Source organism: Pristis pectinata, chromosome 38 (assembly GCF_009764475.1).
Source record: "Pristis pectinata isolate sPriPec2 chromosome 38, sPriPec2.1.pri, whole genome shotgun sequence".
Lineage (NCBI taxonomy): Eukaryota > Metazoa > Chordata > Chondrichthyes > Rhinopristiformes > Pristidae > Pristis > Pristis pectinata.
The window spans coordinates 7,871,210-7,887,418 of record NC_067441.1 but is presented as its reverse complement, the minus strand read 5'-3'; the positions used below and the strand labels follow the sequence as shown (position 1 = coordinate 7,887,418).

The following is a 16,209-nucleotide window of genomic DNA, read 5'->3' as shown; positions in this document are numbered from 1 at the left end:
CGTGTGTGCAACTTCAGTGCAGCCAACGGGGAGAAGGGAGGCTCTCCCCTCCACTCCCCCACCCGGCAGGGAAGGGGGTTCTGCTCCCATGGGTCCATGGCAGCCACTAGTCAGCACACTGCCCACCTCCGCTCAGACCCCGAGCTCACGCTCCGAGACCAAAGGCAATGTTGTCCTGGTTTATTTGCCTCATTGGGGGGGTTGGGGGTAGTGTCCTCTCCGGCTGGAGACACCTCCGGACAGCAGGGTACGTACCGGCAAATCCAGACCGCCGTTCCATTCCTAACCTTGTGCTCGTTTCCCACCCCCCGCCAACAGCTGATGGATTTCTTCGATGTGTTGGACGACCCAATCCTGGGCTACATCCCTCCCACTGTGATCACCATCCTGCACACCCACCTGCTCAGCTGTGCTGTTGACTACAGGTAAACCCCCGGAGCGCTTTCTCCTCACCCCCCACCCCTGGCTGGGACGCTGGGGATACTCCCCCTCTGGTGACTTGAGCTTCTGGTGCAGAGGCATTTGGAGCGCAGACTGCTGTTGGAGGGGTGTCGGCTGGGACTGTGATGCCTGCACACTGCCATTGGCCCAGGGGTAACCCACCATTCTCCCCGCCCCTCACCCTTCCCCCTCTCGCCCTCCACCACCGCCACGCCCCTCCCTCCCCGTGCCTCTCCCCCGCACTGCGCCCCTCCCTTCCTGCCACCCCCCTCCCTCACCACGCGCCTCTCCCTCATGCCGCGCGCTCCATGTTTCCGTCTCAGCGTTTGGGCTGACTCCTACAATCAGATCCCACCTCCTTCCTATTCCTGCGGCTGACTGCGGTGTCTTGGTTTGCGGTTTCAGGCCCCTCTACCTCCCGGTGCGTGTGCTGATCACTGCAGAGACCTTCACCCTGTCCAGCAACATCATCGTCGACACAGCAACCTTCCACCTCAGGTAAAACCTGCCGCCGTGCTGCACGGGTGCACTCAGGCCCAAGCTGGCAGCAAGTGACGGAGGAGGGGCAGAGAAGTGCCAGAGCTTAGGGCCCAGGCGACTGAGGGCACAGTGGCCAGAGCTGGAATAAGGAAGCTCGGTGATTTCAGAGCCTTGTGGAGTTCACCGTCCAGCTTATTGTCATGGGCTCAAGTAGGGTGGGGTACAGGTACAGGGAAAAACCTGCTTGCAGCAGCATCACAGGCACGTAGGTACAGACAACACACAGAACAGAAATTATTACAAGATATAAGATATTTATTTATTAGTCACATGTACATCGAAACACACAGTGAAATACAAGACAGTGGGGAAAAAAAACTCTGCAAAACAAGACATTAATGCAAAAAAACCACAATCAGAGACAAGACCACAGCAGTGCCAGAGATGGTCCGTAGTGTTCCATTGCTGAGGTAGGGTTGGGGTTGTGCAGTTCTCAAACCAGCTGTTCCTGAACCTGGTGGTGTGGGGACTTCAGGCTTCTGTACCTCCTGCCCGATGGGAGCTGCGAGAAGGTGGCACAGCCCGGATGGTGGGGGAATCTTTGATGATAGATGTTGTCTTCTTGAGGAAGCACCTCCTGTAGATACTCTCGATGGTGGGGAGGGATGTGCCCGTGATAACTGGGCAGCTGCCATCTTGAGGCAGTGCTTCACGTAGATGCTGTCAGTGGTGGGGAGGGCTGTAGAGAGGGAGAAGAGGGCCATGGCGAGGTTTGAACCTGCTGTCAGGAGGCGGGTCAGCATACAGGCAGGAAAGTTTTTGCGGCGCTCACCTTGCCTGTGGAACTGGAAGCTGCTGTTCTGAGGAGTGAACGCGGAACATAGAACACTACAGCACAGTACAGGCTCTTCAGTCCACAATGTTGTGCCGACATTTTATCCTGCTCTGAGATCTATCTAACCCTTCCCTCCCATATAGCCCCCCATTTCTCTATCATTCATGTGTCTATCTAAGAGTCTCTTAAATGTCCCGAATGTATCTGTCCCCACAACCTCTGCCAGCAGTGCGTTCCACGCACCCACCACTCTCTGTGTAAAAAAACTTACCCCTGACATCCCCCTTATACCTTCCTCCAATCACGTTAAAATTATGTCCCCTCGTGTTAGCCATTGTCACCCTGGGAAAAAGTTTCTGACTGTCCACTTGATCTATGCCTCTTATCATCTTGTACACCTCTATCAAGTCACCTCTCATCCTCCTCCTCTCCAAAGAGAAAAGCCCTAGCTCACTCAACCTATCCTCATAAGACATGCTCTCCAATCCAGGCAACATCCTGGTAAATCTCCTCTGCACCCTCTCTAAAGCTTCCACATCCTTCCTGCAATGAGGCGACCAGAGCTGAACATAATACTCCAAGTGTGGTCTGACCAGACTGCAATACAGCTGCAATTTCACCTCACGGTTCTTGAACTCTATCCTCTGACTAATGAAGGCCAACACACCATACGCCTTCTTAACAACCCTATCAGCCTGCGTGACAACCTTTGAGGGATCTATGGATGTGGACCCCAAGATCCCTCTGTTCCTTCACACTGCTAACAGACCTGCCATTGTATTCTACCTTCAAATTTGATCTCCCGAAGTGTATCACTTCACACTTATCCGGGTTGAACTCCATCTGCCACTTCTCAGCCCAGCTCTGCTTTCTGTCAATATCCTGTTGTAATCTACAGCATCCTTTGATTTGACAGATGAGCACTAGGACCGCTCGGAGACCAACAGCAGGTTCTTCTGCAGCAGTTGACCAGGCTGCTTGGAGCAGATGGGTTACTGCTGAGCAGGGTGACTGACCGCAGGAAGGGAAACCCACATTTCGACAGCTTTGGGCGTCAGTGTGTGCAGCCGATGGGGAACTTGTTAACGTGGGAAATGTGGGTGTGGAACTGGGGCAGAGAGAGAGTGAGTGGGCGTCGAGAGAGAGAGAGAGATGTCGGGGTCAGCGGGAGAAGAGGGGATGGGGAGAAGGGGAGACGGGCGGTGGGGAGAGGGCAGATTGAGAGGGGGTCGGAGAGGGATTGGGGAGAGAGGGAGGGATGGGGAACGGTGGGGAGAGAAGGTGAGGTGTGGGAGCATCCAGTAGGCGTAGGGAGGTCAAGGCAGAGTGAGGTCGGACGAGGGAGGTGGCCGCCTTTGTCTCCAAGGGCTTCCGTGCAGCGTCTGGGTAAACAACTGACCCAACACTTCAGCCTGTCATTTAGATGCTGACAGTCTTTTTCTAGCACTTCCTGTGTTGAGTGCGCTCTCAGCGTCAAGCATCACTATCTATGTCTCAGGGAGCCTCAGCAACGACTCATTGCCACTTTCACTTCAAGCGAACCCTCTGGTTGGGATCTCAGTTCCTCTTTCTGAGCCGCTGGGGAGCTCCCGCTCTGTCGAGCTGCACCCCCCCCACTGCACCACCAGGTGGGGCAGGAGGGCTGAGAGAGCAGGGAGCCCTGAGGCTGGTCGGGTCAGCAGACAGACTGCAGGTTGAAGGTGAGGGAACACACAGTGAATGTTTAGGATACCGAGCTGTGGAAGAATGGGGGGATCAGAAAGGGTTCGGAAGAGAGCATTGGAAAGGGTGCAGAGGAGATTTACCAGGATGCTGCCTGGTTTAGAGAGCATGCATTATGAGGAGAGACTAAGGGAGCTAAGGCTTTACTCTTTGGAGAGAAGGAGAATGAGGGGCAACATGATAGAGTTGTACAAAATATTAAGAGGAATAGATAGAGTGGACAGCCAGCGCCTCTTTCCCAGGGCAGCAATGCTCAATACAAGAGGGCGTGGCTTTAAAGTAATGGGTGGAAAGTTCAAGGGAGATATCAGAGGGAGGTTTTTTACCCAGAGAGTGGTTGGGGCATGGAATGCGCTGCCTGGGGCGGTGGTGGAGGCAGGTACATTGGTCAAATTCAAGAGATTACTAGATAAGCATATGGAGGAATTTAAAATAGAGGGATATGTGGGAGGAAGGTGTTAGATAGGCGAGGATTAAAGGTCAGCACAACATTGTGAGCTGAAGGGCCTGTATTGTGCTGTACTGTTCTATGATTCTCAGAGAGTGGATCCCTGAAGGCCGGGGGGGGGGGGGGAGGGCTGCGTGGTGGTTTTAGACACGCCACCTTCTCGTTACTGCCATCGGGGAGGAGGTACAGGAGCCTGAAGACCCACACTCAACGATTCAGGAACAGCTTCTTCCCCTCCGCCATCAGATTTCTGAACCCATAAACCCTGCCTCATTATTCTTTTTTCTTGCACTATTTATTTATTTTGTAATTTATAGTCATTTTTAAAAAAAACTTAAAAACTTTATTTATACAGCACGGTAACAGGCCCTTCTGGCCCAATGAGCCCACGCCGCCCAATTACACCCATGTTAACTTCCTAACCCGTATGCTTTTGGAATGTGGGAGGAAACCGGAGCACCCGGAGGAAACCCACGCAGACACGGGGAGAACGTACAAACTCCTTACAGGCAGCGGCGGGAATCGAACCCCGATCGCTGGCGCTGTAATAGCGTCGCGCTAACTGCTACACTACCGTGTCGCCCAATGTCTTTTATGTCTTTGGACTACACTGCTGCCGCAAAACAACACATTTCACGTTGTGAGACAGTGATAGTAGATCTGATCCTGATTCTGAGAAGGTGTGTGGGGCATCTGGAGGGGGTGCGCGCTGGAGGGGGTGCAGAGGGCGACTGACTGGGCCCTGGTCGGGGCTGGGGGACTCCTGTCAGCAGGAGAGACTGTCCGGGCCGGGGAGGGGGGGGGTTTTCCTTGGGTCAAAGGGGTTGAACTGAGGTGGGTCAGACCCTGAGAGGCCAGGATGGGGGGGGACAGGAAGGGCTGATCTCCCCCAGCAGAGAGGGCAGTAACTGGGGGCACAGGCTGCAGTGAACAGGTGGGGGGGATTAGAGGGGGGAGGCGGGGGGAAGATTATTTCACTCCGTGAGCGCCGGGGGTCTGAAACTCACTGCCTGAGAGGAGGGTGGAGGCAGAAACCCTCTCCGCATTTACATGGCGCTGGGACGGGCCCTCGGAGAGCTGAGACCCACAGGGTACAGACCCAGAGCTGGGGGGAGTTTTGGTCAGTGTGAACAATGGGATATCAGCCTGCCTGCTTTCATCTGTGTTGGGTTCAGGTTGCAGTCTGTTTAAACTGCCCCAGAGCACTCACCAGTGGAGCGAATGTCAGCTTGTCTCTGTGAGTTAACGCTCCCCCTGTCTCATATCTCTGCCTCCGGAGATTCAAGTCCCCATTACAAGGACCCTGTAAGTCAGCCCTGTCTCCCCCAGTGCAGCATTGAGGGTGACCCACACTGTTGCCGGGTGAACCTCCAGCAGTCTTGTCCTACCTAGTGGGTGCACAAGGTTCCATCACCACCACTGAACCAAGAACAGGCACATTCTCCCTGGCTCGGCCATGATTAGTCCTCCGTCACGATCACCCAACAAGACCTCCACGCAATCTGCGGGATCTTGCTGCACTCACACAGGCCATGGTGTTTTGGGGGACACTAACTAGGGAAGTCACAGGAGAAATCCCAAGGCTGCTGACCGTGGGCTGGGAGATTGCCCCCGTTTGTTGATGGCGTGATGCCCAACACAGTCGAATAGTTGTCTCGGGTTGAGGTTTGAGCCAAGGACACGGGGAGGTGGGGAAGGGGGTCTCTGGGCGTCAGGCGGAGTGGGTGAGCAGCAGGCGTCGAGTGTTGGGTGCTCCTTTGCTTCCAGTCAGCCCCAGCACCCCCCTCTCTCTCTCTCTGCCCCGCCTCAGGTTTATTTTGGACGACTCCGCCATCTACCTGTGCGACAGGTGCAGCTCGGAAACCGTGGACTTGAAGCGAGGTACGGCAGCCCCCTGGTGTGGTATCGGTGCACTGCCCCACCCCAGCCCCCCACCCCCCTCCTCCAGCCCACTCACTTACACCCACCTCCCCCCCCCACCACACCTGGCACCTTGTGTGTAGGTCACCGTGAGCAAGACCCCCTCCCTGTCACCGCCACGCCCAGTGTCTCTCACAGCCGCAGTCATATCTGGACCCTCGGGCGCCTGACCCACCCTCGCACAACCCCCCCCCCCCCCCCCCCCTCACCTCCACGTCTCCACGGTCCTCCCTGCCCTGCTCCTGTACTCCTCCCGCTCCCTCCTCCCCCTCCCGCTCCCTCCCTCCCCCTCCCGCTCCCTCCCTCCCCCTCCCGCTCCCTCCCTCCCCCCCCCGCTCCCTCCCTCCTCCTCCTCCCCCCGCTCCCTCCCTCCTCCTCCTCCCCTTCCTGTCCCTCCTCTTACCTCTCCCTCTTCGTCCCTCCTCCTCTCCCCTCCTCTTCCTCCCTCCCCCGTTCTTCCACACCCCACCCAGTGGTGCTTCCCCCCCCCCCGACCCGCACCTTTCTGACATCCCACCCAGCATTCTACAGTAGGCGACATTTGACCCTGCTCCCTCCCTACCCCCACGGCCCTGCCTCAGCCCCCCCCCACCACCTCACCCCCTCCCCGTTACCCTTGGTTGCCAGCCCGAGGTTTGACGCGGCCTCTCCCCTGCAGATTACGTGTGTGTGCTGGATGTGGACCTGCTAGAGCTGGTGATCACCACCTGGAAGGGAGACCTGGCGGGGAAGCTGGTGAGATGGACCGCGCTCTTGATCCGGGGGGGGGGGGGGGGGGGGGGGCGCTGCACTGGGAGAGGGCTGCCCCCTCTGATATCGAGCACCCCCTGACGGACACCACCCTCCCTGCTCCACCCTACGCTTCACTCTCCCTTGTGCTTAACCCCAGCGGATATTCTGTTTGGGTTGTATACGTACAACCGCCCCCACCCCCACCAGGGTTACAAACGCCTGATTCACGGACACCCTGTACGTACGGCAGAGCCGTCACAGTCAGGGGCTGGGTGGAACCGAGCAGAGCCGGGGGCATTGAGCAGACTCACTTTTTTTTAATAAATGTTTATTAACTAAAAACACTACAAAAGGACAACCAGTGTCAAAACACTACAACTAACACAGAAGAGAAGAAACTAAGCACCTACAGAACTACAGCAAAGTAACGCTGACTACACACCAGCGAACTGCACACGCAACGCAACACCCGCTGAGCGCACCACGCAACACTTCAGAGAAGAATCGCATTCTCACCGTCCACGACACACCCGATCCCCTGAGGGGCCCACCGAGCGCGGAACTCAACCAGGGTGCCCGCAGAGACCGCGCGCTCCCTCTCCAAGGACACCCGCGCGCGGACGTAAACCTGGAAGACGGGCAGGCATGCCGACCGTCTGGAACCCTCGGCCGCCCGTCACCAGGACCCGTGGATGGCCAGCTTGGGCAGGCCCAGGAGAAGATCCACCAGGAGATCCTCCGTGCGACCCGCCCTGCGCTGCACCTGGTGACCGTAGATCAGCAGCGTCGGGCTGAAGTCCAGCCAGACGGACTCGCTCACTGAGTCAGCAAGGCCAGCTGGTGGCCGTTCTCCCCACCCCTTCACTCTCTCCTGTCACGGCTGTTCCTGGGATCCTCTCCCGCACACTGCTTCCATTCATTTCTGACCTGCAAAAAATCTGGGTTAGGAACCGTTCTCTAGAACACAACTCCAGCATGACCTGAGCACTGCCTGTCTGGCACAGGAACTGGCCCTTCGGCCCACCATGTCTGTACCTATCTCAACTAATCCCATCTGTTTGCACATGATCCATCTCCCTCGACTCCCTGCCTCTCTGCCTCTTAAAGGTTGCTGCGTATCTGCTTGCACCAGCTCCCCTGGCAAGCCCGTTCCAGGCACCCACCAGACCCAGCAGAAGACCCACCAGGAGATCCCCCACGCGACCGGCCCCATGCCGCACCGGGTGACCGTACATCAGCGGCGTCGGGCTGAAGTGCGGCCAGAACTTGAGCAGCAGCCCCTTTCAGATACGCGAAGAGGGGCCACGACCTCTCGCACTCCGCGTACACGTGGTACACCGTCTCCTCCCGGCCGCAGAAATGACAGTCGGTGGCCCCACCGACCCCGCTCTTCCTGACCCACACCTCCCTGCTCATCCAGCTGTTCCTCAGCTCCAACGCCCCGGAGCAACCGGGCAGCGTATCCCTGGAGGGTGGGAGATCGGGGAAGAAATGCCCTCTCATTCTTCAAGGGGGAGGTGTGGGAGCTTTAGCCCCGGTGGCCGGATCCACGGTATGCTGACTGGGGGGCATGGTCCTGCGAGCACAAACCCCAGGCAGCGGGGGCTCTTCCGCACCCTCCCCCCAGACTCTGGGGCTGGGAGTGTGGGGTGCAGTGAGGGTGGGGGCTTTGGACGCCGTCTGCAGGAGCCTCCGACCCACGCGCCTGCTCTGCTCTCCCTCCAGACGCAGCCGCTGTTCGAGCTACGTTGCTCCAACAACGTGGTGCACGTCCACACCTGCGCCGACTCCTGTGCCGCGCTGGTGAACCTGATCCAGTACGTGGTGAACAGCGGAGACCTCCACCCTCCCCCCAAGCAGGACAGCCCGACCGAGATCGCCGGCCAGAAGCTGCAGGTACGGAGACCCCGTGCTCGTAAACACACTGGGAGGTTCTTCCTTCCAGAGAGGGCAGGGACGCGTCTGTAGCCACCTCAGTGTAGCGTTGGAATGTGGAGCTTCTGGCGATGATGCTGCCTCTGGTAACACTGAGATTCTGAATCAGGGTTATTATCACTGACATAGGATGATAGGATGCAAAGCTGGGCTGAGAAGTGGCAGATGGAGTTCAATCCGGAGAAGTGTGAGGCGGTACACTTCGGAAGGACAAACTCCAGGGCAGATTACAAAGTTAATGGCAGGATTCTGGGGAGTGTGGAGGAGCAGAGGGATCTGGGGCTTCATATCCACAGATCCCTGAAAGTTGCCTCACAGGTGGATAGGGTAGTTCAGAAAGCTTATGGGATGTTAGCTTTCATAAGTCGGGAGTTCGAGTTTAAGAGCCGTGAGGCAGCTCTACAAAACTCTGGTTAGACCACACTTAGAGTACTGTGTCCAGTTCTGGTCGCCTCATTTTAGGAAGGATGTGGAAGTGTTGGAAAGGGTGCAGAGGAGATTTACCAGGATGCTGCCTGGTTTAGAGAGTATGGATTATGAGGAGAGACTAAGGGAGCTAGGGCTTTACTCTTTGGAGAGAAGGTGCCCCCAGGGCACCAATGCTCAATACAAGAGGCCATGGCTTTAAAGTAATGGGTGGGAAGTTCAAGGGAGTCACTCTGAGGTTTTTTCACCCGGAGAGTGGTTGGGGCGTGGAATGCGCTGCCTGGGGGTGGTGGTGGTGGAGGCAGGTACATTGGTCAAATTCAAGAGGTTGCTAGATAAGCATATGGAGGAATTTAAAATAGAGGGATATGTGGGGGGAAGGGGTTAGATAGTCTTAGGCGAGGTTTAAAGGTCGGCACAACATTGTGGGCCGAAGGGCCTGTATTGTGCTGTACTGTTCTATAGCGTGAAATGTGTTGTTTTGCGGCAGCAGTACAGTGCAAGACATTAGGATTATTAACGAGAAAGTGCCAGGGGACAGGGAAGGATGAGCAGACCAGGGAATCACAGAGAGAGCGATCCCTGCGGAAAGCAGAAAGGGGCGGGGAGAAGATTCCACGAATCCACAACTTAATTCCATGCTTCACCTTCCTCTCCTATCAGATCCCACCATCTGTCACCTCGACCTATCACCTCCCAGCTTCTGTCGCCACTCCCACCCTCCCCTCCTCCTCCTCCACCTCCCCATCACCCCTGGTCCCACCCGTCACCTGCCAGCTCGCGCTCCACCCCTTCCCCTCACCCCTTTATACCGGCCATCTCCCCTCTATCTCTCAGTCCAGATGAAGGGTCTCGACCAAAAACGTCGACTGTCCATCCCCCTCCACAGGCACTGCCTGACCCGCTGAGTTCCTCCAGCATCTTGTGTGTTGCTCCCTTAAAACATTCAAACCAGAAGATCCGCAGCCCCGTCAGAGTTTTAAAAACCCAAGGATCAGAATCAGATTTATTATCACTGACTTAAATGGCATGAAATTTGTTGCTTGGCGGCAGCAGTACAGTGCAAGTTACTTTAAATTACAAACATAAACAAATAGTGCAAAAGAGGAATAATGAGGTGGTGTTCATGGACCGTACAGAGATCTGATGGCGGAGGGGAAGCTGTTCCTGAATCGTTGAGTGTGGGTCTTCAGGCTCCTGTACCTCCTCCCCGATGGCAGTAAGGAGAAGAGGGCATGTCCCGGGTGGTGAGGGTCCTTAGTGATGGATGCTGCCTTCTTGAGGCGCCGCCTCTTGAAGATGTCCTCGATGGTGGGGAGGGTTGTGCCTGTGATGGAGCTGGCTGAGTCTATACAACCCTCTGCAGCCTCTTGCGATCCTGCACATTGGAGCCTCCATACCAGGCGGTGATGCAACCAGTCAGAATGCTCTCCACTGTACATCTGTAGAAATTTGCAAGAGTCTTTGGTGACATACCAAATCTCCTCAAACTCCTAACAAAGTAGAGTTGCTGGCATGCCTTCTTCGTGATCCCAACAATGTCTTGGGCCCAGGATAGATCCTCTGAGATGTTGACGCCCAGGAACTTGAAGCTGCTCACCCTTTCCACTGCTGAGGGCAGGTGTCAGCTTCTATGTGGACCACAGCGGTGAAGTGTGTGTCACCTTTGGGTGCTGAACAACCCTGCAGCTGTGGCCCAGTGTGGGGCAGGATAGGGCTGTAATGGGTCCGAAGCAGGTGAAGAAATCTGTCCAGGACCTTGCCTTCTATTCCAGCAGGTCAGAGTTGAGAGTCACTGTGAAATCTCCAACTCCAACTCACTGTGCCTCAGATCCTCAGCCTCATCCCCTCAGTCTTCTCCTTCAAACTAACCACATTAAAAAAATACAAAGCAAGAAGGGGAAAAAAAACCTTTTGTTGTACTTGCAGAAATATGACAGTAATGGTGCAGTGAGTAGAGCCGCTGCCTCCCAGCTCTGGAGACCCGGGTTCGATCCTGACCTCCGGCGCTGTGTGTGTGGAGTTTGCACGTACTCTCTGTGTCCGCGTGGGTTTCCCCTGGGTGCTCCGGTTCCCTCCCACATCCCACACATGTGCAAGATCAGTGGGTTAATTGGTCGCTGTAAATTGCCCCTCTAGTGTGTGGGTGAGGGGTAGGATCTGGTGGTGGTTGACGGGAATATGGGGAGAATGTGTTGCAGGGGATTGGGGACTGCAGTATGACTTGGATAGACTCAATGAATCATGTCGTGGAGAGGTATGGAACTTGCGTTTTGCCTAGAGGTGTAGCTTGGTTCTAAAATTACCCCAGGTAAACCATACAAGGATGTTGCAGGAATTTCTCCCGGAGTTGGAAAACAACTTGGTCATTTGCATTGAATTGTGTTGAGGCTGCAGCACAGAAACGCTCGGCTTTTGCTTGCCAGCGTTTGTGTGAGTCACCTCTCACATTATGTTCAAGTTCAAGTTACTTTATTGTCATTCACCCATATGCTACGGAGGAACGAAATGTCGTTTCCCCCAGACTCTCACAATAGAGGACGTACATGAAACAGAAGACATACAATAAACGCAGACAAAAAAAATTGTGCAAGTAAAAATAGTGCAAAAAAACGGTATATACAGAATACAATTTCAGTGCAGAGTTAGTGCAAAACCGAGTTGGACGAAGAAAATAACACCACAGCTGTCCAATCTCCTTGCTTGCCTGGTGTGCTGGGACTGAAGTCCTCTGCAGTCCCCATCAGGGACTGTAAACTGGCCTCAGTCACGGAAGTGAGCTCACCTCCAGCTCATCCCGGACTGGATAGCAGAGGGCGCTAATTATCTGAGTACCACGGACAACACCAGCATTTATCACCCATCCCGAACTGCCCCCGTGAGAAGGTGGGGGGGGGGGTGAGCCCCCCTTGAACTGCTGCAGTCCTTCTGGGGAAGGTGATCCCTCAGTGCTGTTGCAGAGGGAGCCCCAGGGTTTAGACCCAGTGACAGTGAAGGAACGGCGATGTATTTCCGAGTCGGGGCCGTGCGTGTGACAGGGAGGGGAATCTGCAGGTGGTGGTGTCCCCCTGACCCCGCTTTCCTCGGTGGGGAGAGGTGGTGGGTTTTGGGAGGTGCCATCGGAGTAGCCCCGGGCGAGTAACCGCGGGGCGTTGTGTAGACGGTGTGCATTGAGGCCACCATGTGCCAGTGATGGAGATGAGGGTGCCGATCGAGCGGGCTGCTTTGTCCTGAGTGGCGTCGATGTTCTCGAGAGCTGTTGGGAGCGCACTCACCCGGGCTAGTGGGGAGTGTCCCGTCACACTCCTGACATGTGCCTTGTAGACGGGGGAAAGGCCTTGGGGTGTCAGGAGGTGAGTCCCTCACTGCTGGATCCCCAAACCCTGACCTATTGTAGATGTGATCAAAAGTCACAGAGCCATACAGCAAAGAGGCCCTTCTGCCCAGTGCTGTTGAAGTTGCCTGCCTAAGTCAGCCGCATTTACCCACGTTTGGCCCCTATCCCTCTAAACCTTTCCTATCCACAAACCTGTCGGAATGTCTTTTAAACATTGTAATTGTACTCGCCTCTACTGTACTCTTTCCATACTCCCACCACCCTCTGTGTGGAAGAACTTGCCCCTCAGGTCCCCTTTAAATCTTTCCCCTCTCTCTGTCGCAGCGTGAGAATGTGGGAGCTGCCCTCTGCCCTTTGGATTGGATTGACTGGGTCTGCTCTTTGTTCTTGGCTCCTGGCTCTGGGCTCTGCTGTGCTTGAAGCCTCGCAGCAAAACCCAGGAACAAAGAAGTCCCTATCAGCGGTGAATCATCGTCCCACAGCGAGAATCCGTCAGTATTATACTCTGAAAATGCAGCCTCCCTCATCTCACACGCCCCAGTCATCAGGCAGAGCTGCAATCCAGAGATTTGCCCATAAACCAGAGCAGGGCCGTGGTGAGGGAGCCCCGCGCCATGGGAGGGGCGGTGAGGGAGCCCCGCGCCATGGGAGGGGCGGTGAGGGAGCCCCGCGCCATGGGAGGGGCGGTGGGGAAGGAACGCCGCGCCGTGGGAGGGGCAGTGAGGAGGGAACCCCGTGCCGTGGGAGGGGCAGTGAGGGAGCGCCGTGCCATGGGAAGGGCGGTGAGGAAGGAACGCCGCCCCGTGGGAGGGGCGGTGAGGGAGCACCGCGCCGTGGGAGGGGCGGTGAGGGAGCACCGCGCCGTGGGAGGGGCGGTGGGGAAGGAGCGCCGCGCCGTGGGAGGGGCGGTGAGGAGGGAGCTCCACGCCGTGGGAGGGAGCGCCACGCCATGGGAGGGCATGAGGGAGCCTCGTGAGGGAGCCCTGCACTGTGGGAGGGACGGTGAGGGAGCTCTGCACTGTGGGAGCGACAGTGTGGAGGGTGCGCTGTGGGAGGGGTGGTGAGGAGGGAACACCATGGGCGAGACGAGGTGGGAGGGGCGGTGAGGAGGGAGCGCCATGCTGTGGGAGGGGCGTGAGGGAGCCCTGCATCGTGGGAGGGGCAGTGAGGGAGCCTCATGGTGAGGAAGCACCACACCGTGGGAGGGACAGTGTGGAGAGTGCGCTGTGGGAGGGACAGTGAGGAGGTAGCGCCATGGGAGAGACGATGAGGTGCGAGGGGCGGTGAGGAGGGAGCCCTGCACTGTGGGAGGGGTGGTAGCGAGGGAGCCCTGCACTGTGGGAGGGGTGGTAGTGAGGGAGCCCTGCACTGTGGAGGGGTGGTAGTGAGGGAGCCCTGCACTGTGGAGGGGTGGTAGTGAGGGAGCCCTGCACTGTGGAGGGACAGCTGAAAACGGTGACTCAGAAAACACCTCAGCCCTTCCACTGGATGGTGAAATCTTTCACAGGAGCCAGGCAGCATCTTATTTCCACATTTGCAATCATATGTCAGCCTGGACTTGGAACCTACTAGGTACTGACTCAGTCGCTGAGAGCATCAACACCAAACCACAGTAGACAACATTGCACTGTTGCTTTGCAAGAGGTTGTTGCTGACGGGGCTGCTCGTCTTGCTGGAAGGTGCAGGTCTGTGTCACTCCTGGTGGTTTGAGTGTCTGTCAAACACCAGGATGTGGGCTGCAGGCACTGCTGAGCTCATTGAGGCCACTGTGAGCAACACCAGGTAGTTCTTGCAGAAAGAATACTTTGCATAATTAACCCCTGCAGATTGTTATTCTAATCAGAGGCGGTAGAGTTCAAAGGTGAGAAGGGTTAATGAAAGGTGTGTTTGCACAGTGTAGACAGGTAGCCCAGCACCTAAAGTACGAGACAGTCGACAAGTGGACCAGGGGAGTCGATCGGGATCCAGGACGGGCGGGGGGGAGTCGGTCGGGATCCAGGACGAGGGGGGAGTCGGTCGGGGTCCGGGACCGGGGGTTGGGGGAGTTGGTTGGGGTCCAGGATGGGACAGGGTGGGGGGAGACGGTCGGGGTCTGGGACGGGTGGGGGTAGGGAGAGACGGTCAGGGTCCAGGGGGTTGGGGGGAGTTGGTTGGGGTCTGAGACGGGTTGGGGGGGGGGGTGGGGTGGGGAGTCGGTCGGGGTCTGGCTTAACACCTTATCTTCTGTCTGGGCACTTGAGGGATTTGCCAATCTTCCTCACCGTGGCTCTTGCACTTTACTTGTCTGCCTGTGCTGCACTTTGTCTGTAACTGCAACACCATATCGTGCATTCTGTCTCTCTTGATGTACTTGTGTACGGCGTGATCTGTCCGGATGGTACGCAGAGGTTTTGCCACAGTATCTCAGTACACATGACAATAATAAGCCAATACCAATACTGAAAGGAAAATGGCTCAGTTCTTGAAAAGGAGAACTTCTGTGGGGCAGTGAAACTAAAGCAGAAAATGCTGGGAAAATTCAGCAGAGCGGGCAGCAGCATCTGTGGAGAGAGAAGCAGTCGACATTTCGGTCTAAGGTGGGGGAGGGATGTGTAGAACAAAGGGAATGTGTGTGATAGGATGAGTGGAAATGGTGTAATTCAGTCTAAACACCTCACCTTCCGTCTGGGCACATTGCAGCCTGCAGGACTCAGTAAGGTGATGGGCCGCACCCTTTCTGTTTTCTTATCCTACATGGATAAGTCTAGCCTGCTGAGCAAGTCCCACCACCTTACCCTGAACAACTCGCTTACGCAAGCGTAGTAGCTTCATGTGCTGATAACTGTCCCCGTTAAGCCATTTTGAGGCATTCTATTGCAGACACTCCCTTTGAGAGAGCCAGTACAGACTTGCTAAGCCAAATGGCATGAGTGGCAGTGTCACTTGACTGACATCCACGTGCTACAGGATACCCTGAGGGTGTAGAGGGTGAGATTTAAATGTAGGAAGTATATCTGTGTGGGGCACCCACCCTCAGTCTTACAGGAGTCACCCTGAGCTGTCAGTTTAATCCTGCGGCCCACTCCGCCTCTGGTCTCCCTGCCTTTACAACGAGGCCCAAAACAAGAACAATGAACAATGCCTCATCTCCTGTGTGGACACGTTGCAGCCTGCAGGACTTCATATTGAGTTCTCTAACTTCAGAGAACTCGCTCTTTATTTATTGTGTCTAACCATCTCTGCCTGTTGTCATTTTTGTTTTACTTCGTATGTTCTGGCCTGCCAGGCGAGTAGTCCAGATGGTACAACGTTACACAGGCAGTACAACATTAGCAACACATTACACAGATAAGGAAACTTAATCTGATTTTAACTTCCCTTTAAGTGCTATATCATTTCATCCTATCAGAGAAATTCTCCTTGTTCCACCCTCCCCCGCCTCTGCTGCCCGGGCTAACGTTTCTCTTTTTCTCAAGTTCTGATCCTAGATCTGAAGTATTAACCGTTTCTCTCACCGCGAACGCTGCCCAATCTGCTGAGATGTTACTATAACGAACTTCTTTAGATTTCATCTTCCCCTGGATGTGTCCCATCCCTTACTCTGCCTTGCCCATCTTCCACATGAGGGCCACAGACAGGGTGAAACGCATACAGTCTTTTCCCCCAGGGTTGGGGAATCAGGAACTAAGAGGGCACAGGTTTAAGGCGAGTGGGGAGAGGTTTAAAGGCACCCAAGAGGCAACTTTTTTTACGCAAAGGGTGGCGTCCATGTGGAACGAGCTGCCAGAGGAAGTGGGTGAGGCAGGTTCATTAACAACATTTAAAAGATACTTGGACAGGTACACGGATAGGAAAGGTTTAGAGGGATATGGGCCAAACGCTGGCAAATGGTGGATGGGGTATCTAGGTCGGCATGGATGAGTTGGGCCAAAGGGCCTGTTTCTGTGCTGTATG

At 55.7% G+C, this 16,209-nt stretch overlaps 1 protein-coding gene across 1 annotated transcript in view; it reads left to right on the top strand.

Moving 5' to 3' along the window:
- Positions 1-16,209, top strand: part of LOC127586934 (autophagy-related protein 2 homolog A-like) — a 180,832-nt gene that overhangs the window by 102,219 nt on the left and 62,404 nt on the right. Inside the window, 5 exon segments of the mRNA XM_052044963.1 lie at positions 319-425; positions 847-939; positions 5,737-5,807; positions 6,505-6,581; positions 8,304-8,474. Of these exon segments, the coding sequence (XP_051900923.1) occupies positions 319-425; positions 847-939; positions 5,737-5,807; positions 6,505-6,581; positions 8,304-8,474 (519 nt within the window).